The sequence below is a fragment of the Rhinolophus ferrumequinum genome, chromosome 19 (genome assembly GCF_004115265.2).
Source record: "Rhinolophus ferrumequinum isolate MPI-CBG mRhiFer1 chromosome 19, mRhiFer1_v1.p, whole genome shotgun sequence".
In the NCBI taxonomy this organism is placed as follows: domain Eukaryota; kingdom Metazoa; phylum Chordata; class Mammalia; order Chiroptera; family Rhinolophidae; genus Rhinolophus; species Rhinolophus ferrumequinum.
Window position 1 is genome coordinate 40,411,021 of NC_046302.1, and position 26,379 is coordinate 40,437,399.

General features: G+C 37.2%; 1 protein-coding gene across 3 annotated transcripts in view; it reads right to left on the bottom strand.

The window, feature by feature from the left end:
* Positions 1-26,379, bottom strand: part of DYM (dymeclin) — a 271,365-nt gene that overhangs the window by 180,057 nt on the left and 64,929 nt on the right. For all 3 annotated transcript variants that reach the window (XM_033087487.1, XM_033087488.1, XM_033087489.1), the window contains exons 7-8: positions 17,552-17,677; positions 16,065-16,207 (exon numbers count right to left, since the gene is read on the bottom strand). In XM_033087487.1, the coding sequence (XP_032943378.1) occupies positions 16,065-16,207; positions 17,552-17,677 (269 nt within the window). The remainder of the gene's footprint in view (positions 1-16,064; positions 16,208-17,551; positions 17,678-26,379) is intronic.

Sequence of the window (26,379 nt, forward strand, 5' to 3'; positions counted from 1 at the left end):
AACCATTTCTCCTCTGACATCCCACTTACTGTGAAACATCCCATCAGACTATACTGCCTTTCTTGCTGCAGTCATTTACAGACATCACTGGCATTCCTGCTCTTTTTCAAGTAATTGGAGCACCTGGCTCACTGTCTTTCCCTCCACACTACTCCAGTCCTCATTTTAAACTTTTTAACGTACAGTCAAGCCACCCAACAATATGGCTTCTAAGGCGTGTTCTGCTTGTTCACTTCTGCTGGCCTACCCCAACATACCCTGACTACACACCCTCTTTACTCATAATAGCACCACCACTACAATTTTGAATTCATACATTCCACTCTCTGGCTACCACCTCCCAGCACTCCGGGTCATTTCCTCTAGTGCCCCTCCACCAACTTTTTATCTGATAGGTTCTCGACCATTTTTTCAGTGTCCATCACCACCCCTGTGTCCTCACTTTGCTCCTCACCCAGGTAGGATTCCGTGGATGAGCATCAGGATCACTCGACTCCCTTGCATACTCCTTCCCGACTCCCTCACTCCTCTTTGCACCGCCCCCCCGTTGTATTTGCCTAGCAAAATCCCATTCTTCACCATATCCAACTCTCCACCTACTCCATGTCTCAAAGCAGCTATACGCATACATAGCTGAAGAACATGCAGCCATTCCAACTGCTCTCTAAGTTCATCACCATAGATTTCAAGTGGGCCCTCAGCTCTGCCCACCAATTCAACATTTCTCTAATCTCCACGGGAATACCTCCCCTACAGCTCTCTCTCTAAACTTCGAATACCAATCCCCAATCTTCATGCTCAGCTGACTCTCATAGAGTTGATCAGAGAACTATATTGTTTTTCCACCTTAAAATCTATAAACCCATCTGCATCAACATGTACATACACTCTGCCTTCCCTCCTTTTATAAAGGAGAGAAATATTCTTTCTCTTGTCTTTGAGAATGTCATACTCTCTCTCTCTGTGATAGAATGTAAGCTCTATGAAATGCAGGCATTTAATAATATTTGCAGAATTGAATCACTCTTATCACAGTGTACAAACATGTTGTGCCATTTCCTAGCCAAAAACAAACAAAAAAATAATAATCAAACCTCCCTAGAATCCATGTCCCCTTCCAGTCACTGCCTTACCTTTTCTGCCTGTACTCTGATTCCCATCCTCCCCGCAACCCATTCCAGTCAGCTTCCTAAACACCACTCTACCTAAATAATTCTTGACAAAGTAACCAATAACTTCCATCTTCCAAATCTGAGGCCTCACCTTATTTCACCACTCAAATCTGCATGAAGTTGTACATTTAAGATTTTGTACTTTATTGTACCTATGTTACAACTTAAACAGTAGAAAACTTCAATGAAAAGATTTCAGAGTAGATCAGATACAGCTGGAAAGAGAATTAGTGAACTGAAAGATAAATCTGAAGAAATTACCCAGAATGCAGAGAGACAGAAATGGAATTAATTCTAAGAGACATTAAGAGATATGAAGAACAGAATGAAAAGGTCCAATATATGTTTGAGAGGAATTTCAGAAATAAAAAGAGACATAACACAACAATATAAAACTTTAGATCACAAAAGCTACCAGAAAGTAGAGATTTAATGATCTCCTCCTCCACCACCATCACCACCACCACCACCAACACCCCATCACCACTCCCACTCCCACCTCCACCCCAACCCCCACCCCCAAGGTAACAAAACTAGAAGGCTGAAATCCAGGTTTCCGGCTTTTTGCAACATATCACATCACTCAGAGAAGACAGAAAGAAAAATACAGTTGGGTAGGGAACTCCATTAGGCTTGTCACATATGTGCTACTTCTCCAACTGGGATTCATGAATTCTGGGAGATAGTCCATCCTGTGCTGGGAATAAGCAAGGTCAGAAAACACACATGGTAGCTTTTCGTGGACCATTAATTTTACACAAAGGTTTCAAGGAAGTTAATTAAGTCATTGAACTGGCATATAATTCCATCTTAACAGTAATAAAACAAACATGGATACGATGACCAAAGAACTTAAAATGTGCATTAACTTATAAGACAAAATATGAAACATGAGCATGTGCCAAGTGGCTTCTGAGAAACTTCTGGATCCTTAAGGTTATGTATTCATTTGCCTTTGTTATTATGACTAGGCTTAAAAAGCATTATTAATGGCTCTAATAGCTTTCTCAACAATGTGTGAATTACTATAATAAGCAGAATTCCAGTCTGTTTAACAACAATGAAAAAGATTGTGTAATTCACTGTTTTTTGGTGTCTTTTACTCTGAACTTAAATGTTTCATTTTGTGAAGAGCATAACAAAAATACTGGGGGATTGAGGACAAAACTGCTACACAGAGAAGTGCCAGGTTCTGTCTCATCCCACCATTTCCTATTTGCTAAGGGGTTCTGGTGATCACCCCTACAAATCGCCCAGCCTAGAAAGCTGTTTCATTATATTACTGACCTATCTGCATCCACTGTACATTATCACCCAAGTATAAGTTAGGATTAGGGGGAGTGACAACTAATAGACCTGTGTAATAATGGCTTCAACGTAAGTCCGAAAGTTGGTGCAGCAGAGCTTGCACGTTGCTCCATGATATTCAAGAGCCAGGCCCTCTTTGTCTTGTTGTGCCACCGTGGACAGTCTCCATTCCTAACTTTACTCAGGGACCAATGTGGCTACATCAGCTCCAGTCAGATTTTCATTCACGTCAGCATTCCCTTCAAGAACTCTACTTTCAAGATTGCCCATACCATCTCTGCTTACAGTCCCTTGGCCAAAATGTGGACCATACATGGTTGCAAAGGGGACTAAGAAATGTGATCTATTCTTCACATCCATGTAGTCAGCTAAAATGGGGGAGGTGACAAACTAGTAGTCACTGTCATACCACACTTGAATAAATCCTTTGCAATGCCCCCAAAATATGTGCCTTCTACTTGAGATGATGGGACTAGTTTACCTTACATACCCTGTCTTTTGAGCTTAGCTCAGGAAAAATAACTGTGCCCAGATAAACCAGTGAGCTTTATGAACAACATGAAAACTGGCAGAAGTACTGGTAGTCTTACCATAACATCCTCTCTTTGAATACTAGCAACAGGATGCCTCAAACATGTGCTATTAATCATACAGCGAAAGGAAGGAGATAAATAATTTTAGCTGTTTTACAGCAAGAATTTGCCTGCTCTCCTGATTTGACCAATTCAGGAACTGAAATTAATAAAAGTAACAGCTTGGATTTAAACTGCACCTTTCTTTTCACGTACATAATAATATGCTATTTTATTTTCGTAATGTACCCTAATGACAAGATAAAACTTGATATCATTTGCACATTTTAAATGTCTATTTTAATATTTAATTTGCTATATGTATTAGGTTGATGCAAAATTGCGGTTTTTCCAATTATTTTTAACCGTTTATACCACAATTACTTTTACATCAACCTAATATATATACACTGAAAAAGAATGAGAAAAAATGGAAACAGTTGATTTGTTACAGTGGTAGAATTATAGCTAATCATATTTTTTAAATTTTCATAACTTCTAATGCTCTTTGTACAATAATGTTTTAAGATTTTTTTTCTCCCTTTATTCCGCCTCCGTCCCCTGCCCCCCGCCCCCACTCCGGTTCAAGCCGTTATTTCTCAGCCTAGTTGTGTAGGACGCAGCTCCCTGGCTCATGCTGGTGTTATGAGCCTTGCGCTCCCCAGGCTGAGGCAGTCGGTCGCTGGTCGCCAGTCTGCTGCTCACAGCAGCTCATGGCAGCTCTCACCAGGGACCGGCCGCCTCATGATGGCTGTCGGCCACCGCTCATGGCAGCCCACGGCAGCCCACACCAACCTCCGGCTGCTCACGGCAGCCCAGCTCCAGGGAGAGCTGTTGTTCACAGTCTTAGCTGCAGAGGGTGCAGCTCACTGGCCCATGTGGGAATGAAACCGGTGACCTTGGCATTGGGAGCACGGCGCTCCAACCACCTGAGTCACCAGGTGGCCCATGTTTTAAGATTTTATAAACACACACTCACATACATATATACCTTACATACTAAGGACATAAAAAGATTGATGATATCATGAAAACATCATTGCTTTGAAGTCACACATGATTTTAAAGTTCAGTCTTACCACCTACTAGATGTGTGACTGTATGAGAATTATATAACTTCTGTAAAATAAGGATCACAGTTCTAGCCATTTAATGTCTGTTTGCTCTCATTTCCACCCCCTTCCCATCTATGATCTATAGCATAGGGGGCTAGAAGCCTGCAAACTATATTTTGCAAACTTCTTTGCCTGCTGGCTTCAGGATGGAGCCGACAATGGGAGGCCCTGGCAGGAGACTGGAAGAGGAAAAGAATGGAGCAGCCCATCTCTGGTGGGATCTCTAGCAGATGCAACCATGGTTCCAATAGTAAGTAAGGTAGTAAGGCTCCTGCTGTAGCAGAGCCAGCAGGTTCTCTTGCAATGGAATGTATATAAAGCTATTCACTAGTGTTATCTGGAATAGCAAAATTTTGGAAACCAGCAAAATGATTAATCATTTTAATTGATTGATTAACTAGGGTCAGTCTATAAGGTACACCATTAAAACTGTACTTAAGAAGCAATATTAATGGCATGGAAAATACAGCATAAGGTTACATGACTAAGACAGGATTAAAAAGAAAAACTTGGGGTGAACCGGTTAGCTCAGTTAGAGCGTGGTGCTAATAACTAATAACACCAAGGCTGCCGGTTCGATCCCCGCATGGGCCACTGTGAACTGCACCCCTCCTTAAAAAAAAAAAAAAAAAAAAAAAGAAAGAAAGAAAAAAAAAAGAAAAACTATATTGTCATTAGCATCAGTCAGTGTTGTGACTGGAGAGCCAGAAAAGGGCATGAAGGAAATGTAGAATCAATTTGCTATCATTTAAATATCTCTGAGTTATGGCCCCGCCAGACAGATAGACTGTGAAAGAGTAGAAAATGCATCCCAGCAGTAAAAAAGCCTAGTTGGAGGTGGTTGGCTCCACCTACCTGGAAGGTTGCAGATTTTTGCTTGCACTATGCATTCTCAAAGGTGGCATTATCCCCTCAGGGGGGCAAAACTTGGAAACTTGATTTGGGAGGGATTAAATAAAACTAACTCTTTTTATGTATAAAGCACAGATATATGCAGCACATAAACAGATATATAGTATATTTGTGGTTTTAACTTTTTCTTTGGGAGTGAAAGTGGCAATTAGGAAGAAATGGTCTAAAAAGGCTCCTTAGGATGGTGATAATGGAGAAAAGTTAAGGAACACTGGCAACAGAAATCTCCCTGAAAAATAAATCATTGGTGTAACTTGAACCCACGGGATAAAACGAACCCCACCTGAAGGGCATGGACCTGGAGTTCCCAGGTATCACAGGGACAACAGAAATGGCTCGGTGTCCGAGTATAACCATCACTGCTAAAAGAACCACTCGAGTGGCATGCAACACCAAGACATAAGAGAATCTAAATGTGTAAATAATATCAAAACACTTAAAAGAAAGAGATCCACTACACTGAATTTACAAAAGTGGAAAGTGCTTTGGGTAGGCATTTCAAGTGATTAGTATGTTCCGCAAAGTTAAATTAATCAAAGTGACACAGCTAGTAGAAGGCAGGGCCCGGTTTCCAGCTCAGGCCTATCTGACGTCAAAAGTTATATTCTTTTCCCACCCACTGGCCTGCTGGTGAGAATGGCTAGCTGCTTCTCTCCCTCCCTTTCTATTGCCTATCCCCTGTCAAGTCAGGGACCCCTAAGGCTTTGCAGAAGTGATCCTGGAGGCTGCCAGACACCACAATAAATGGTACCTCCCTCTCTCTCCACCATTCATCCAATTGGATTCAATGGGCCTTCAAGGACCACGGTCTGGCTCACAGATTATAACAAGTACAAGAGGAGAAAAATGAAGAGACATTTACCATAATCCTACAAGGAACCATATTCCATTTTTACAAACAGGGAAAGGTTTGGAGAGGTTACAAAATTTTCACAAGGTTACAGGGTTAACTAGCTTGTAATTAAAGATTTGAATCCAGGTCTGGTCAGACCCCACATTCTTCAGAATCTTACCTAGATTAGAAGCTAAGATATAGCTTTTTAATGAACAAACTGAAATTTACAACACTAACTCATCCTCATAGTGATTCTATTTTTTTCCAACATTTTATGATAAAAACTGTCAAATGTAGAAAAAAATAAAAGAATCATATAATACCCATATGCTCACAGCCTAGATTTTACATTAACAGTTTGCTGTATTTGTACTAACACCCCCATCCATCTATGCATCAGTATGTTCACCCATCAATGTAATTTACTTGATAATGCATTTCAAAGTAATTTGCAGCAACATTTTAAAAGGGAAGTCTTCAAATAACTCATAACACTAGACTTCAAAATATTATTTATTCATGGAAAAGGTGGTCTCAAAATTATACCAACAATAAGTTATGAGGGTTTTTACTACCATTCACAAATTCTGTCAGCAAGTTACTGTGAATAAATTCAACCTCTGAATGTACTCCAAACATCCATGCTGAAATTAATGTAAATTAAAACAGCTGCTTAATAAGTTACATCACTTGACTATGATAGAATTTAATAGTTTTAAAGCAAATCCATTTTAATTGCTTCATTTTTCAAATAAGATTTACATTCTCAAAAAACTAGAATTCCATAATTTTAACATTCTTATTTTTAAAATAGCTTTACTATTTTAAAATTCCACATTAAATTATGTTACAGAAGTCTCAAACTGATTAAATCATTGGTGCCAAAAACACACCACTTACAGCATGCCTTAGAAATTCCTAGGATTGCATCTGATATTGATCGCTTTACTCTATATTCTTTCTGGTGAATATGAATGAATTTGTTCCCCAACTATTTGTGGCATGAAAGAGGCCTCAATCTTCCCTTCCAATTCGTTAAGAATGAAATGAGAGTACAGGGCAGACATACTGACTTTCAAAGCCATTTCTGAAAAAGGTTTAGGAGTGGCTGTCAGTAAATCACAAGGATAAAAGATAAGTCAATATTGTATTTTGACACTATATTATTTCCAATGAATATCATTTAATGAACAGCTTTTTATAAGTCTAAAATCTGAAATAATACTTTTTTCAGAGTGCAATTAAAAGTCAAATAACTTACGTTACTACTCTACAAATAAATACAATCATTTTGTGCTGTAGATATGAATTTAAATATTCAATGTTTCCCTGCAAGGAACCACTATGAGGTAACAGTAAACTGAAATTAACTATATTTTATTAATCACAAAATGAAGTCAGTCCTGAAAATAAAGGAAAAAAAGTCACTCTTTCACTTGCTATATAAACTCTACTGAATCATTCCAAGTAAAAATTAACAATATAATTATTGTTTATAAAGCACTTTATTTTTTTGAAAATTCAAATTCTTTATTAAGAAATGTTTTCACAACTATGCCTGTTTCTGAAGGCCACATACTTTTTCTCTTACTGGTTTTTCTTTCTCTCAATGAGTCAGCCCAGAAAAAGCCAAAATTGAAGACAAAAAAAAAAAGAAAAAAAAGTCATGTAGTATAAATTACAACTACTGCATATCATACTTATCATAATGAATTCAATAACTTTTTCAATAACAGCAATTGGGAGAAATATGAGTTTTAATCTTCAAATTCTACTTTATTCAATTCTCTATTACAGCATTTGCCTAAACAAACAATCACTACTTTGGCCTTATAATTTGGCTGGGACACCCATCACTGCAAGCAAAGGAAAAAAAACATTTTTGATGGCTCATTCGAATGGAAAAGCCATATATCAGAAGTTATTGTGTAAAACCTCAGTACTTGTGATGGAGAGCACAGTTTGGCAGAACACATTTAATTAGACTTGGCTCTTTAAAACATTAAGTACCCAGTTACAATCACATTACAGTTTTGTCTTATAATGAAAAAACACGCAAGAAATGTCAAGGTCAACCCTTCTTGTTTCACCCTTTCTTTAGGCATTAGAGGCAATTCAAAAACTTGAAAATGTATTAAAAAACAAGGTGAAAGAAGCAAGGATAGCATCAAAAGAATCACTGAATAAATGTTATAGCTTATCTTTCCTTCTCACATAATTCAATGTAATTCTTTTAGTGACTTTCAGAAGTTTTTATTAAAAATCTATCTACTAAATAGCGGATATTTTCGTAATTTATTTATATTTAAAACCCGAGTAAACTTATAAATCATTATAAGGTCACTGGCTTTTTTCCTAGTTTTTTAAACAAAGGCTATCTTTTAAATATTATTATGTAATCCCTGTTATGAATAGAGACCTTTGATTGTGTACCTACTATGTACCAGGCTCTTTCTTATACTTTTGCTCATTTGATCTCCTCAGAATTCCTACAAAGGAAAGTATTATCCTCATTTAACCATGAAGAATCTAAATAGCCCAAGAACACCTACTTAGCAAATGGCAAGATTGGCATTCAATTCTAGTTCTACGTATTACCAACAGCCAGAATCTGATACTTGTACTTCTTCCAAAATTTAGAGCCAGTCCCTCTAAAGGACAATATAAGTGGTAGCCTCCAAAATAAGAAAAGAAAATAACCTGTTTCAATCACAGAATTGTTTTTGGAGGGATTCCTTATACATTCTGAAATGACCTTAAAAAAACAAACCAACCTATTAGTGAGGTTGTAATGGCCTGAGAGATCTACTTTGGCCACAACCCTCATCACCACCTCTAAGCACGGTTGTAGTTTAAAATCAAGAATGACTGGAGCTAAAAGGTGCCTTAGCTATCAACATACAAAAGAGACCAGTGGCCTCCCAAACTGAGAACTTCAGTGAGGGGAATCCCAGAGCGATCTACTGCGATCTACTTAATACCTTTTATGGACTGACTGTGTCCCCCACCAAATTCATATAGTGAAGCCCTAAACCCAATGTGATGGTACTAGGAGATGGGGTCTTTGGGAGGTGATTAGCTTTAGATGAGGCCATCATGGAGGAGCCCTTATAAGAAGAGAGAGAGACACCAGAGCTTTCTCTCCCTGCCATGTGAAGACACAGTGTGACCCTTCGCAAGCCAGGAATAGAGCCCTTACCAAGAACCCAATCTGCGAGCACTTGATGTTAAACTTCCCAGCCTCCGAAACTGTGAGAAATAAGTCTATTGTGCAAGCCACCCAGTCTACAACGAAATACATTATAGCAGTCTGAGATGACTATCTATCTGTTACCACCACGTTCCGTGCTCCATCCATCACATTACAAATCGCAGAGGTAAGGGTCTTCAGTCATTTACTTCATAGAACATCTCTAACAGGGAAGGGTGATGTGCTTAGATCTTGAACAATTAAGTATTGATATTTAAGACTACCAATACTACTGATACTTTTGATTAGTGGAACATTTTGAAATATAATTATAAATATTATAATTGGGTCGGCATCAAGACTTAATTAAAATCTTTGGCTAATTTTATAAACAAACTATCAAATAGAAAATATAATCTTTCAGATAAATGAGTGAATAAGAAATGGTACCTTAGTGATTGTTGTCAAGGCAAGTTCATTTAGGAGGCAAGGAGAAATCTCTTGTGGGCAATATCTATTTAACAATCAAATTTTCCTGACTTCCATTGGCCAAATTTTGCACCACATAAAATGAAAAGCCAGTTAAAGAAAGAGCAAAAACATGGCTGTTACATTCAATTTAGTCAGCGTTTCAAAAACATTTTTTACATAAATTTTAAAGACTGGGCAGACCAAAAAGATAAAATATTGTCTTAATTTTTTTAATTGTCTGGCATAAATTTGTCAGAGATTTTCTAATCACTAACTTCATCTACTTCACTTTATTTTCTTTTAAGTTATTTTGATTTTAATTAACAAAAAGCAGTGGAGCTTCAGCACAGGTATTTACATGAGGATAGATGCTAGATAGTTTAAGAAGTGATTTTAAACATAGTATCTCATTTATTCTTCACAAAGGCCTGGTACAAAAAGTCTTATGTTTATCAGCTTTATAAAGTAGGATAATGAGATTCAGAGTTGAAGAATCTGTCTAAGATCACACTGAGTTGGGACTCCATCCCAAATTCTCCATATTCTCTGAGCTCTGGAAATCCATCCTTATCCCCAAGAACTTCCAGGAATGCGGGAAGAGAAAAGACAGCTGAGAAATTCCTGTGGTGTAATCCAAAGAACAAAGATACTAGAAGAGGAGGGCAGGGCCTGGTATGAACTCACAGAGGCCTGGCCAGCATCTCCTGCCCCTGGGGGACTACTAGAGCCAGTTCACAGAGATCCCTGCGGGTGAGTCCCACAAGTCAGGGGAAACTACAGAAATCCTCATTAACTCTAAAGTCTACTGCCTGGGAAAACCAGGCTACTGCCCCCATAGCAAATTCTCATTGGGATTCCAGGAAATAAAATCTTATTCTACATAGAATAGTCACAAAATCCCCAGTTACATTAATTTTCATTGTTATTTTACATATGCCACCCACAGAAACACCTACTTTCCACACAGGAATTAGAAATGTATCAAACCTCTCTCAATGTGGTGCCAAGGATATAACCCTGAATAAAGCAGGAAGCCCAAAACTGTTTTTTAATGATGATCTAGAGCTAAAAAGGGGAGCAAATCTCATTCTTTGGCTGGCATTATGGACCACACCACTTCTAACAAAACTATACCTGAGATACAATGAAAGGTCTGTACCTGTATACATAAAACCTGAAGGGAAAAGACAGGACATAAAAACTATGTTAAAGATTTAGATGATAAAATTAACAATAAATTCACTAATAACTGAATATTATCTGTCAAAAGAGTTAATGGGCATTTAGACTAGATTAATAAAAAAGTACAATGTCCAGAATCAGTGGGGTTCAAGTTCTACTCTATTTCATGCTGGTGTACTGTACTCATGGGCAGATAACCTGGACCTCACCAACAACAGAGCACAACACAGAAAGCAGTAAGAAGAGAAACTAAAATAATACATGAGGAAGTGGTCAGTTAAACCCGTTAGAGCTGCTTCCAAACAATGTATTCCTCAGCAGTTAATAGTACTGGCTCAACTGTCTGCCATGAAGGTTCACAGAACAGACACAAGCCAGGAAAGGGACCCATACCACGTAAGTCTTGCCGAATTGGACCAGCTTTATGCCAATCAGCTAGAATGCTTACTGAAAATCTGTAAGACCAGGCCCCATCTCATGTCTAAAGGTGTAAGCACATGCATATGCCAGGGGGTTGGCTAATTTGGGAGCCACTGGAAGACCTTTATCATCACCTCTCCTAATCCTGGAATTCTATGATTCATTAAAAAAAAAAAGATAATTAAAACGGTAGCATTCTTTTCTAAACAGTAAAGTGATATATCAATTGATTCTTTTCCATTTTGCCAGCATATTACAGGAATTTCTACACTAAAAAACTAGAGAGAGGAAGGAAACCATTTTTTTCTTATACTATGAAATTATGAATAGAGGCCAGTTGGCATGTACTACAGATATTACCAGATAAAGTAATATATAAATGTATAATTCATTCTTACCACTTCCTCTGAAAGAAGTAAATCACATTTGACACACATAAAACACTTTTTAAAAAAAGAACAAAATTTATACAAGTTGATTTTCATTACTCTCATTAACCGCAAAAAACTTATCTGTAGTAATTAAAAAGCATTAATACTTCCTCCAGTTATTTATTACATTCTGATCAAATTTCGTCCAAGCACTCACTGTGCCCTGGAGGACCAACAATAAACAGAAGGAAGAAGACTACGTGCTGCATCACGGAGCTTTTAGTCTAAGATAGATAAACTGATGAGAGTAGGTAAAAGAACACTTCACTAAAAATTCAATGTATGTGCATCAGAAATGGTTCTATACTTAATAAAGGAGATTTTAAAATATAGAGGGAAATCTCCATTTCGTTATTTTTAGTGAGGTAGAAACAAATGCCCCCCTCATTTGTTTGTAAGGGTAGCTGAATATTAACTGTACTCAAGTTGATAAGTGCACTGTGGTTGTGTAAGAGATAATCTCTTTTAGGAAGTACACATTCAAGTATTTAGGGGCGAAGGGCCATGATGTATGTAACTTACCCTCAAATGATTTAAAAAAATTGTTTGTGCATGAAGAATGATAAAGAGAGAGGAAAGGAGAGAATACAAATATAAAACAAATGGGATAAAATATTTACAAATCATCTGGATAAAGGTATATAGATATTTTTGTAATACGTATTTTTATTTGTGGAACTTTTCTATATGTGTGAACTTTATTTCCAAATAAAGTTTTTTAAAAAGAGGAGGAGGGAGATAAATGGGAAAATAATTAGCAAATGTTGCTCATTCCTGAAGATGGGCTGAGGGTAGATAGGAATTCATTCTACATCCTCTTTACTTTTGTACATCTTTGTAATTTTCCGTAATAAAATGTTAGAACAGAAAAATAAAGACTAGATAAAAATCATGTATGTAAAGTAGCTACTAAAATGTCTGGCAAACAGAAGGCATTCAATAAATGATAGCCATGTTTTTAGAAATGCGTTCACATCTACCTTGAGTGCAGACAAGTATTAGCTTTTGGTATTTAATTACATATAACAAGTATTTATTGACAGTCCACAGATGTAAGGTACTTGGCTGGATACTGCAGTGAACACCCTCACAGAAGTCAAGAAGCAGTTTACACACTTGGGAGTCAGGTGGTGATAATGAAAGATACGACAGCAAAGTTCACAAGTCAAAGGAACTAAGCTCAAGTGCAAACCGACATCACCTACGTGATCTTAGACAGGTAATTTAGTAACTAGGAACATCTCTGCATCTATCCATTAAAAAGTAAAAGCATCTGGGCCGGACAATGGCTCAGGCAGTTGGAGCTCCGTGGTCCTAACTCCGAAGGCTTCCAGTTCAATTCCTACATGGGCCAGTGGGCTCTCAACCACAAGGTTACCAGTTCAATTCCTCGAGTCCCGCAAGGGACGGTGGACTGCGCCCCTTACAACTAAGATCGAACACGGCACCTTGAGCCGAGCTGCCTCCTGAATGGCTCAGTTGTTTGGAGCGTGTCCTCTCAACCACAGGGTTGCCGGTTTGATTCCTTGAGTCCCGCAAGGGATGGTGGGTTTGCTCCCCCTGCAACTAGCAACGGCAACTGGACCTGGAGCTAAGCTGCGCCCTCCACAACTAAGACTGAAAGGACAACAAGTTGACTTGGAAGAAAGTCCTGGAAGTACACACTGTTATTCAATAAAAAGTCCTGTTCCCCTTCCCCAATAAAATCTTAAAAAAAAAAAGTAATTGCAGTTTAAAAAAAAAAGTAAATGCATCTATTTCACAAGGTTGCTATGAGAATACAGTGAGATACACAAAAAGTTGCTCTGTAAACTCAGAAGTGTTACAGACATGCTAGCTCTCATTGTCTTGTATATAGAGCCAACATAGGGGGACTGATGCTTCTACACAGTAATCATAACACACGGCCGAGTAAGTACCAAAGGAAAAGATCACATCTTGCTAGGAGAGAGAAAATAAGTCTTTGCGGAGAAGGTGGTATTTGAAATGGACCTTAATGGATGGATGTGCAGAAATCAAAGTCAGAGAGGGGAGGAAGTAGGACTCTAGGTTAAAGAGATAACCCAAGCAAAGGCATGAAAAAGAGTGTAAGGCATACAAGATGAAACAGAGTTTTTGCTGGAGTCTGGGAAACAATTAATAGAATAACTAGAAATAACCTGAAAATTTGAGAATAAACTGGAGAAGGCCTTGCCTAACTCCTGTGAGGGCCCAGCCATGTGGACCCAGTTCTCGCACAGGATTCTCCTCTTCCCCTGCCAGTGTCAACTAAACGTCACTATTCAAAACTATGAAACTTTCCAAAATAAGGCATGCTGTTTCAAAGGAAATAATTTCAGCAAAACATTACAATACACATAACGCTATGGAAGGAAATACTTTCTATGTCCAGGAATAATTCAATCCCAAGGAAAACGAATATAATCCAAAGGAGTTAATAATTTGTATCTAGCTGAAACATGATTTCTTTTCAGTGAGGAACTTCCAAATCACATTTTCTCAACCCAACATTAAAGTAAGAAAATTCCTTAACTACCAACCAAAAGATCATCAAAGGTGATTACACAACTAAAGTCAAATTTTCTTTGTAAATTTGATTGATTTTCCTGGAATGTGGCTTAATTCAAAATTACATACTGGGATCAACTTTACATTTTATTTAGCCCACAATACATAGCTGCGCTTTTCAGGAAAATGTCCTTTTGTTGTTTCTATAATCCTTTGAGTCACATACTGTGAAATAATGAATAATTATTCCATCGTGACATACTTTTACATGAATAATTTTGTAAAGATTTAGGAAGAAAGCTGTATAAAACGTCTTTTGACTAGCACACTAAAAAATCATTAAGTCTATTTTAATGCCTCTAACTGAATATTAAATTTTTAAATGGTGGGGCAAAAGACCATAGAATCATTGAAAGTTATATGGAAATAACCTCAGAGATCATCTATCCCAACCTTCTCATTCAGAAGACAAGGAACCTGGGTGGTAGGAAAATTAAGGGACTTCCTTCCAACATACTGCTAACTAGGTGGGAGAGGATCTGAAATTCAGATGTTAAGTTTTTCGCACCTGGTACTTAGGTGATGACACCACATGCCATCCTGGACTACATTCTGATGACATATAACTGCACGAAAAACCAAACACAAATCTATGTTTTCTTACAAAAGAAAAATACTGCAGAGTTTTGCCATTGCGTTGAAGAAAGCAGTTAATGAACTTATTTCCTCCCAGAAATCTCCAAACACACTGAAGTGTTACAAAATGCTCAGCGTTTAAATACCTATGCCAGTTTAATGATCAAGAAAAGAAAACAGTAACGGATTAATGAAGCTTCCCACGGGACACAAGAAGTCATTCTTGTGCTGCCTTCAGAGGCCATGAATGAGCAAGCTGAGTACAGCCTCCACATCTGAAACATGAGGGAAATGGGTAAAGTGACTCGGAGAACGGACCTCTGCGGGTCTGGTATTTGGTGGCCTGCTCAGCACCAGAGACCAAGCCATGAGTGATCACAAATGTAATTCAACTCAGAATATTAGAAGAAATCAAATGAAGGCAAATTTAGAAAGCCTGGTTCATAGATCAATTTCTCAAGTCAACAGCGAGGTTGCCAAGACTCATTAATAAGTTATCACACAGTGCGACATTTTCGTATCAAACTGACGTTCCTCCCTGCATGTGGAGAGGATGTTACAGCCACAATTCAGCTGTCGAGTTCAACTCCATTTGAAACTCCTTCAAACAGCTGAACTCTGCCCTATGTAATTAAGTAGACCGTAGACTGTACTGCTGGTTTAGCAAGAGCACCCGTGCAGACCTTACAGCTACCAGAGTGTCAGTCTAGTTTGTGCTTCTCCTTTGGAATAAAGCAAAAGTTCAGTTCCAACCACTTGGAACCAGGTCCTGTCTTTAGGTCTGAACACTGTGAAGCAGAAATGAGGCTTTATTTACCGTACAGTGGGAAAGGATTGGGTCACCTAACAAAATTTGCTTCCCATCTAATAAAACTCACCTTTGTGCCACTTCTGAATTTATAACAAAACGCTTCAAAATATACTAATTTGTCATTAACAAATGAAACACTGAGTATAATAAAAAAAAAAACTATACCCAATTAGTCACATAAAATCCTAACCAATAAAATAGAATGATTTCCTCATGAAACACAACAGTAAAAAGTTTCCAAGAGCTTAACTGTATTCATATTGTACAGCTAGAACTCATGCATGCATATTTATTGATAATCATTCTTATACAAAATGGTGTATGTTAGGTCAAGCATCTATTCATTACCTGCATATATTTCACTGCAGAAATCACTGCACCAAATGCAAAAATTAATATTTTAAATTACTTTTGAGTATTTCACAGTTAGCCAGCTGTACAGATGCAATGTTAGTAGTGGCAGCCAAGGGAACAGAATTTCTTATGTCTGGTAAGGCTTACTTGCTACTCCCGATGCAAGTCCATACAGCAGTCCTCCCCCCTCCGACTGCTGAGAGAAAACGTGCGTTCCTGGAGGAGGTGGCTTTTCTTGTCTGATAAAGTTATATAACAAGGTTTTCACCAGTTTGCTGGTGTATGGAAGACTACACAAAAAGGAAAAAGAAGAAAATCAAAGTCATGCTTATGGAAGTCACCTGATTTTGTATAATGACACATACAATCTATATAACCTACTAATATAAAGGGATTAGCACAATTAAAAGAAATGGACCATGGGGTTTGAGCTCAGACTTGAGGCTTAATTCTGACTTTCCTCCTTCCTATGCCATAAGGTATCGGTCCAATCACTTCAACTCTTGAACTTCAGTTATCTTATGTGTAATCTGTATAACAAGTGAGATGTTGTCATTCAGTGTATCACACAGTACCTGGCGCTTGAAAGGAGGCAGTAACACAGAATAAGTAGAGAAAATCAAGAACTACAAAGCAATAATATAAAAACTATGTTTTTTAAGTATGACATTATTCAACATATGCATGCATACAAAAAAATACATCTGTATATACATTGATTTTTTTTAACGTTAATACTTTTTGCTTTTAAGTAACAGATGAAGAGAAGGGAGAGAAAATAGGTGAAAAGAGATATGTGTCTACAAATTGATGATAGATAGATCAGGTCCTGCAACCTAGAGAAAACTTTTTTAATAGACTCTTGAACCAAAGCTCAGGTCCTTTTCCTATTATAAGTGAAGATGCCATGGAGATAACCAAGGTAGTAAGAAGCATGTGACAAAGACAAAGCTCCCAACTCCTTGAGGACTTTAATCAAAGCTACTTTGTCTTTGTTTTACATTCTAAAATTCTGTGAAGACTGTGTCACTAGAAGTTATGGGTGTGTGTGTGTGTGTGTGTGTGTGTGTGTGTATTTCCTATTTACCTATTCCCATCCCCACCCACAGGACAGTGTAAGCTTCTGCTCAGGAGCACAGAAGCATACTAACGCATGCCTGCCACAGGGTTAGCACACAATAAAGATTTGTTGACTAAATGAGAGTGGAAATAGTTAGTAAAGAGACTGTTGAAGTCATCCAAACACATGGTAACAGGGCACAGGTTACAGCAGTTTAAGTGGGACGGGGAGAAGGGGAAGGTATAAAAAAATAATTTCAATGAACAAATATGATTGGATGACTGCTTAGCCAAAGATAATAATAAAGAAGGAAGACAAAAGGTGACTTCAAAGTTTCAGTTCTACAAAGACACTGCTAGAGAAGGTAATGGAGTTGGGGAATAAACAGGGCAGGAAGGATAAACAGTTTGGGCAAAAGCAGAATTTGGTTCTTCATATGTTGGGTTTGAAGTGCTGATAGAACAACCAGAGGAATGTCTGGTTGGTAACATGGAACAATACTCAGGTAACAGGACAAGACCAGAAATATAGATTTGTACAATAAAAACTAGACAAATTCAAAATAAAAACATACCATCGACCTCGCATCAAATACTTGTGACTGATGCTCTGTCGCAAAACTTCCTTGTGGAAGAGTTGGCAGGAAAGGAAAACAACCATTGTTGATATAGCTTCTACTGATATTTCATATGTAATATCTCTGGAGAAACAGGAAATAAAACAGAATAATGATCAGTTTGGAAGATTAAGGTATTGTTCTTTTCTGAACAAACTATACATTTAAAAACTCAAATCTAAATATTCAACATGTTTGAGATTATTAAAAAAAATACTAATATGTTTAACATAAAAATTAAGAAAACTTTCCCAGTCGGCTCTTATACTTGGGTCAGGTATTCCACTACTTTCCTCTCTTCCAGTTCCCATCTCCTACAAGTCTATTAGGGTATTAATTGAAACAGTTCCCAGCAGTGCTCTGCTTTGAAGTTCCACTCTAAAGCCCTTCTGTTCATTCTTATATAGTTATAACACAGAAACAAATATTCAGATTGTATAACTGAAGAGAAATCACAGTGCAGGTAAGAAAACAATGTTTTTTCAAGTTGACAATCGCTTTACAATGAGAACAATGGCATACCCTTGATCTTCCATCTCTAGTGCCCACATTCTCCAGGCCAATGCAGCATGTTCAGCACAGTATGAATAGTAAACAAATTATTCCTGTTTTATTAAGCATATTTCTATTATGAAGCATGACTCTTACCCTCCCAACATCATTATCCCTTTTTAGAAACAAATCTTAGATCAAAGAAAAAGGAAATAAAACTTCAGCTGAGCAGGAGGCACAAACAGGAATAAATACATCAAGAAATCTTCAGTTACTGCAAAAGTTTAAACACAATTATCATGGGGAATAGTTAACATGTTAGACCAGGAAAGTGGGCAACTCAACAACACAGTAAAAAGAGTAATAGTTCCAAAAGAATATCAAAATATTTTTACGGAACTGAAATATTCATGAAAAACCCAAAGAAAAATACTTACCACCTACTTAAATGAGGCCCATTAAACAAATTGAAGATGACTTGATTCTAGGAGTGGGCAAGCTTAAATTCTCCCAGATATTTTAAAGAGTTATTGCTGATAGAAACATATTTTTAAAACAAAGTATACAAAACACCACAAAATGCCCATGCAATTGATCTAACAAAGGATGCAAAGGATAACATGAATGGAACGATCTAAATTCTAAATGGATGATCTAAATTCTACTCAAATTAATCTTAAAGTCAATGCAATCATAACTAAAATTCTCACTGGATTTTTTTCAGGAACCTCATAGACTGACTCTAATATTTTTATGAAATAATAAACATATAGCTAAGTGAAACTGAAAAATGAAGAGTGAAGGTAGGGACTTTCCTTATCAGATATCGTACCATGCTATACAGCTATAGTAATAAAAACAGCATGATATTTGCACACACACACAAAAATAAACAGACCAATGGAACTCAGTTGAAAAATGAATGTGTATCTCAGACCTATGTATATATGGAAACAATATATAGTAAAGCTGGATCCACAAATCAATGGAGAAAACACAGATTGTACAGAAGATGATTCTAAGGAAAACTGGCTCATTTTATTAAAATAAAAAATGATGGATCCCTATCTTAAAACATATCAAAGACCTACTACAGATGAATTAAATACTTCGATATGAATGGTAAAACTAAAGTTAATAGAAGAAAATGTACAATGATATATTTATAACATAAGCACAAGAAAGAACTTCTTACACAAAAGCGTAACAGCACAAACTCTAAAGCCAAAAAAAAAAAAAAAAAGCACTTAATTACCTCAGAATGAAGGACTGTTGCTCAACAAATGAAACCCTAACAAAGTTAACAGGCAGACGATAGACTGGAAGAAAAACAAGAAACTAACGTCTAGAATATTACAAGCAACTCCTGCAAATGGCCAAGAAAAAGCTAAGAACTCCACTAGAGAAAAAGAGCAAAAGATACAAACGGTTTAAAACAATGTAATATCCCTTTATGCCCTACATGTAAAGCAGTGGCAGGCATATGATGAGATATAAACCCTCATGCATTGCTGTTGGGAACATCAACCAGTGCAGTCATTACAGAGGACAACCTATGACCCAGTATATGTACATATGCCAAAGAAAAATTCACAGAAATATGTCTGAGGACTGTGGAAGACACCCTCTAAATGACCCCCAATAATCCCTGCTTCCTGATATTCGTGCCCTTGTGTAATTGCCTCCCCGTGAGTGTAGTAGGCTGGATCTAGTGACTCGTTTCTAACAAAGAAAAAGAATACAGTAAAAGTGATAAGATACCACTTCTGAGAGGAGATTAGCTTTCAAAAAGATTCTGACTTGTGTTAGGCAAGCTCTCGCTCTTCTATTTGCTTCATCTGAGGGAAGCCAGCTGCCTCACTGCGGGCTGACACATGGAGAAGTCCGCCAGGCAGAGCTGGGGAAGGGAAGTCTCCTCCAGTCAGCAGCCGGTGAGTAACTGAGGCCCTCAGTCCCACAGCCCTACGGGCATTGCATCCCACCGACAGCCAAAGGAGAAATCTGGGAAGCAGGTCCTCCCTCGTTGAGGCTTCATATGAGACCAGAGCCCCAGTCATAAGCTTAACTACAACCTCATGAGACACCTGAGTCAGAGGCACCAAGCTACACTGTCCCCAGATTCCTGATCCTAAAAACAATGTTGTTTTAAACAGCTAAGTCTTAGGGGAATTTATTATGCAGTAATAGATACTAAATAATATGAAGACATTCATTATTTGTGGTGTGACAAAGTTGGAGGCAGTCCAGGTGTCTGTCCATCTCTGAGGAACTGAGAAGTAAAATGTGGTGGAGGCCGACAGTGGAGCAGCTTTGACAGCAACACACCAGATGCTCATTTAGCATCACAGGTAACTCTTAACGACAGTTATGAGAGGAAAAAGTAAAAAACTGAAAGAGTTCTGTAACACAATTCTGTTTGTATATATTAAAAATGCATGTACACGTAACATTTTGTATTTGAACACACATATATAAAAATACAGGCATTAAACATTAAAATGGCCGTTTATGGGAAAGTACCTAGTAGTACTCAACATATAGTATAGGGTATTTATCAAACATTAATTGGAATAAATCCTCTAAAATTCTATATTTAACAAATTTAATTTGCTGAAGTTATCTGCTTTGAGAAGCTGGATACATTTCATTAGTTTTTATATTGCTGCTATTAGCAAATCGCCACAAACTTAGCAGCTTCAAACAGCACAAATTTGTTATCATACAGTTCTGCAGTTGCAGTACAGGTCTCAAGGGGTTAAAATCAAGGTGTCAGCAAGCTGCTTTGCATTCTGGAGGTTTGGGTTGTTGGCAGGATTTAGCTCCTCCTGGCTGTAAAACCCAGGCCCCCATTTTCTTGCTGGCTGTAAACTAAGGGTACTTTCCCAGCTTCTAGAGGTGGGGACTCATGGATTCCTTCCTCCATCTTGAAAGCCCATAACAGCTTTGAATGACTCCTCCTGTGGCATCTCTCTGACCCACCTTTCTGGTTTCCTTTTCTACCTTTAAGGACTCATATGATTAGATTGGGCCCACGAGGAAAATAAAGGACAATCTCCCCATCAAAAGGCCCTTAACTTTAACGACATCTACTAGTTTCCTTCTATTCCTAGTTTGCGAGTTCTTTTTCCTGAATGAATGTTGAATTTGGTCAAATGCTGTTTTGACATTTACTGAGACAATCACATGGTTTCTCACTCTTTTTTGGGGGATGGGGGGGACATATTATATTGCAATATAATGTGGAATATTATATTGCCACATAATGTGCATATTATATAGATTGATTTTCAAATGTTAACAATATTGCATTGCTGAGATAAGCCCCACTTAGTTATGATGTCATATCCTTTTCATATATTGCTGGATGCAATTTGCTAATTCTTTAAAAAAGATTTTCCTCCTCTATTCATGAGATATCAGTCTGTAATTTTGTTTTTATGTAATGCCATTTTAGACTTTAGCATCAGAGTTATGCTGGCCTCATAAAATGAGTTATCCCATCTGCTTTTGAAACACTTTATTGAAATATGTACTTTATGATGTAATATTGAGCAAAGACAGCAGAGTAGTATGTACCACATGAATGAATGTACATGCAGATGCTAATATGCAAAAAATAAAAACCGCAATACTAGGAGATGAGATTACAGGTGACTATTATTTTTAATTTAAATTTTTTAAATGGGAAGGGCATTAAAAAAACAAATGGGAGAATTATTTGCTTCAAACTGGTTGTCTCTATTGCAAAATTCCTTGGGGAAAAAAATATTACGAGACATGGTGTGAGGATAATATCTAATCTCATTTTGACCACATATACCTCATGTACACTTTTATGTGTTTGGATTTTTGAACAATATAAATGCATCATCTATTTAAAAATTAAGTTAATCAAGAACTAAAAATAGAAGATTGTCTTAAAATTAAACTTTTATTAATTAAAATCTAATGACATTGAAATAAGGGTAAACAAAAAACTGACTCTCTCAACCACAAGGTTGCCAGTTCGATTCCTTGAGTCCCGCAAGGGATGGTGGGCAGCGCCCCCTGCAACTAAAGATTGAACATGACACCTTGAGCTGAGCTGCTGCTGAGCTCCCAGATGGCTCAGTTGGTTGGAGCGTCCTCTCAACCACAAAGTTGCCAGTTCAACTCCCGCAAGGGATGGTGGGCTGTGCCCCCTGCAACTAGCAACGGCAACTGGACCTGGAGCTGAGCTGCGCCCTCCACAACTAAGATTGACACACTGTTCCCCTTTCCCAATAATAACATTTAAAAAAAAAACACAAAAAAAAACAAAAACTGAGTCACACTGTGGCATGCTGTAGGTGTCATCGAGCTAAAATTAGAAAACCCAGGACCTGTTCTAAGTTGCCTATTAAACTCACTCTGTTATCTTCAACAAATAACTATCTCTGGGTCCCGGTTTTCTTATTTGTAATGTAAATAGTAAATTGGGCTAGATGATCTCTAATGTCACTCTTGCTCTAACTTTCTATAATGCTCAAAAAAAAAATGAATTCAAGGCAATGTTAGATTCCTATGAAAACAAAATTTAAAATATATTAATTGGGCTATGTTAAGTGCCAAATAATCAGGGAAAAGAGCCAGGCAGACCAATACTTGAAAGAAACCAAAATTTTACCATGCTGAGTGTGGTGGTTTTTAAAAGATGAAAAATGTTTTAAGCCAATAGATCTTTCTTGTTTTAATGTCCTTGTATAATCTTCAGAAGATTTTCATTACACAATCACCAAAACAAAGTCAAATTTAAAAAGCCAAAGTGTTGCTTTGGCTGCCATATTATCCCAAGAACTTTCCACCATCTGGCTGGAAATGTCCTAGAACAAACTACTGTTGGAGCAAGTTATTAATTTCATCTGAAGAAAAAAAAGACAGGCGCCATGACCTTGCACTGCTCTGCTAAGGCAGAGTGGAACATTTGGATAAAGACAAAAGCCTTCATGAAATGGGTGTTAGTGTTGGCTAAGTGTAAAGTCACTGAATACAGAGGGAAAAAACATCCTCCTCTGACTTACTATTGGATAAGAAACTCAACGGTACTGTAAGTGGAACATAAGTTTTACAAAAACAACTCTGACAAGTTCAAAGGATTAAGACCAAGATTTAAAAATATCAATGTCATGCCAACATGGAGAGTCTAAAAAGTAAAATACAAGGAGAGACTAAAAAGTGGTAAAGTACAGTGTACTACAGATACAGTCACTAGTAGTGATGGCTAGTTTTAAAAGTTAAAAAAATAGAAGTTAAGACATGGTACTAATACCCTCATTTATGATGTCTTAACAGTGGAACAGAAAGTGCCTAGAGTTAGGAGTCAAAAAATATGGATTCTAGCCTCAGAATTGTCACTTGTTACCTTTATCAGTACCTTACCTGTCATTTTCATCATTTGTAAAAATTAAGGGGGTGGATGAAATAAACTCAAATATCCATTCCATGTTTTCATGGTTTCTCAAAGAACTAATATATGCAACAACTCATCAAATGTATAAAATATAGCCACATATCTTCTGGAAATAAAGTTCAACAACCAAAAGGATCTTTTAAAAATATCCTAAAAAATCAAAAGTTAACATGGATTGATAAGATGGATACATAATAATAAAGCAAATATATCAAAACAGTTATGTAATTATACCAACTTAAAATGGTGCGTTCATACAAGGAGCAATGAGTGAAAAAAAGCTTTCAGGAATTAAAAACGATTGCTAAACCTTCATCAAAAGTTAGCAACAGCTTTTAAATATGTCGGGAGATGTTCAGCTTCACTTGTAAAGAGAAAATGCATGTAAGAATCACAATATGATTTCCACTTTTAACTTACAAAAATATCTTCTACAATATTGGCAAGGCTCTGTAAAATGGTTATGGTGGGACAATAATTAGTATACTCTCTGTAGGGGGCACCTTTTTAAACCAAAGTTATCATATTTTTATCAAATTTTAAAATGTACACACTTAATTTCAACTCTAAGATTTATATGAAGGCTATAACTGTATATATGCATAAAGTGAATTTATGTGTATGTAGTTCATCCAGACAATGGAATATTACTTGGTGCTAAAAAGAAATGAACTATTACATTTTGGACTCTCTGCTTAATTAAAAAAAAAAACAGTCATGCAACACTTAACAACGGTGATAGGTTCTGAGAAATGCCTTGTTATGATGTACAAACACCACAGAATATACTTACACAAACCCAGATGGTATAGCCTACTACTATAATTGTATGAGCTATAGTTTATGACTGGCAACACAGTAGGTTTTTTACACTAGCATCACCACAAATGTGAGTAACTGTGATATGATGGCTAAGCTGTCACTAAGCGATAGGAAGTTTTCAGTTCCATTATAATCTTATGGGAGCACCACTGTATATGTGGTCGGCCAGTTGACAGAAACATCATTATGTGCCGCATGACCGGATATATATATATATATATATATATATATATATATATATATATATCCACATTAAAAATAAATAAATGCGCTATTAAGCCATGAGAATGGAGGAATCTTAAATGAATGTATATTTATTACTACATGAAGGAAGCCCATCTGAAAAGGCTACATACTATATGATTGCAACTAAATGACATTCTGGAAAAGGCAAAACTATGGAGGCAGAGAAAGGATCAGTGGTGGCCAGGAGTTAGGGGCAGACGGGAGGGATAAACAAGCAGAGTGCAGGGGATCTTTAGTGCAATGAAACCACTCTTATGATACTATAATGGTAGAGACATGTCATTGTACATTTGTCACACCCAGAGAATGTACACCACCAAGAGCGAGCCCTAATGTACACCATGACTTTGGGGGATAACGACATGTCAGTGTAGGTTCATGAATGGCCCACTCTGGTGTAGGATGTTTGTAGTGGGGGAGGCAGTGCACATGTGGGGGCAAAGGTGTATGGGAAATCTCTGTCGTTTCTGCTCAAGTTTGCTGTGAACCTGAAACTGCTCGGAAAAATAAAGCCTACTAATTTAAAAATATAATGTTTTATTTTTTAGAAATACAAAGGTAGGACAAAGGTAAAGGTTTATATAAGCCACCAGAATAGCTAAGAATTAAAAATGACTGTCTCTGGGGAGGAAAGGAATAAAAGAGATTTTTTTCTCAAACCATGTGCATACATATATTAATAATTTAAAATAATTGCGTCAGCATCGATGACTAGTATTAAATATCTAAGTGTAATGTAATCTGGATTATGCCTGAAAAGAAATTACTTTGCAAAGAGTTAATTTATATAGGTGGCACAAAAAAATAAAAAGTAAAAAACTAAGTGTTTGTTGCTAGAATTAAAATGTGCAGTTATTAATATCAAACCACCACATTCGTATTTTGTTATACGTGTATTAATAACAGCAAAAGCAATTAACGAAAGCATTCTGTACCAGTCTTGATTTTTTAAAAGTAAAAAATTATTTGAAGGAGGAGAGTCATCGTTTTGGGGGGCTGAGCTACCTAAGAATCCTGCAAACTGACCTTAGGAAAGTCATTTCCCTTCTCTCTACTTCAGTGACATCATATATAAAATGAAAGGGCTAGGATAAGTTTTTAAAAGGCTTTATTCTAGTTCTAAAAATCCAATGATTATATGACTCTAAATAAATAGCCCGTAACTTGTCAGGAAATGTACGTATGCATGCAAAATAACAGCCAAGATTCGGGACTCTGCTCTTGTTGCTGCTAATCTTTCACACCTAATGCCAGGCGAGGACCTGTCCTCCCAAACAGCCAGAGAAACTCCTCCAAGCAACTTGACGCAACAGAAACTGGCTTCAGTTCCCGCACAGATTATTCAGCCTTGTGCTTTTGAATCTCAGACATCCTGTATCCTACAACCACTATACTTGTTAATGACCAAGTACTACCACTTTTTCTTGAGAAGTTTAAAAGATCAAAATTAACTCAGAGGCAAATAAATCCAACGTTATTCTTGAGTATTTAGTATGTGGAAGACAACATACTTTTATAATCATAAAGCATTTTCAAGTGCATTACTTTCGTCCTCAACACGACCCCCAGCAACAAAGCAGCAGTGAGAGCACTAGACAGACCTCATTCCAGGATAAGCTGCTCCCTCTCAGCGGCTGGCCCCTCTACTGCAATTAAGGACATGGAATATTAAACTATCAACTTGCCTAGCTGTTGCTTCAATAGCTATGTGAGTTGGTCTCCAAAGTCATACACTTCGATTTCCATATCTAAAATATTAAATAACTGAACTCTCAATGTCTTCAAATGCCTTTTTCAA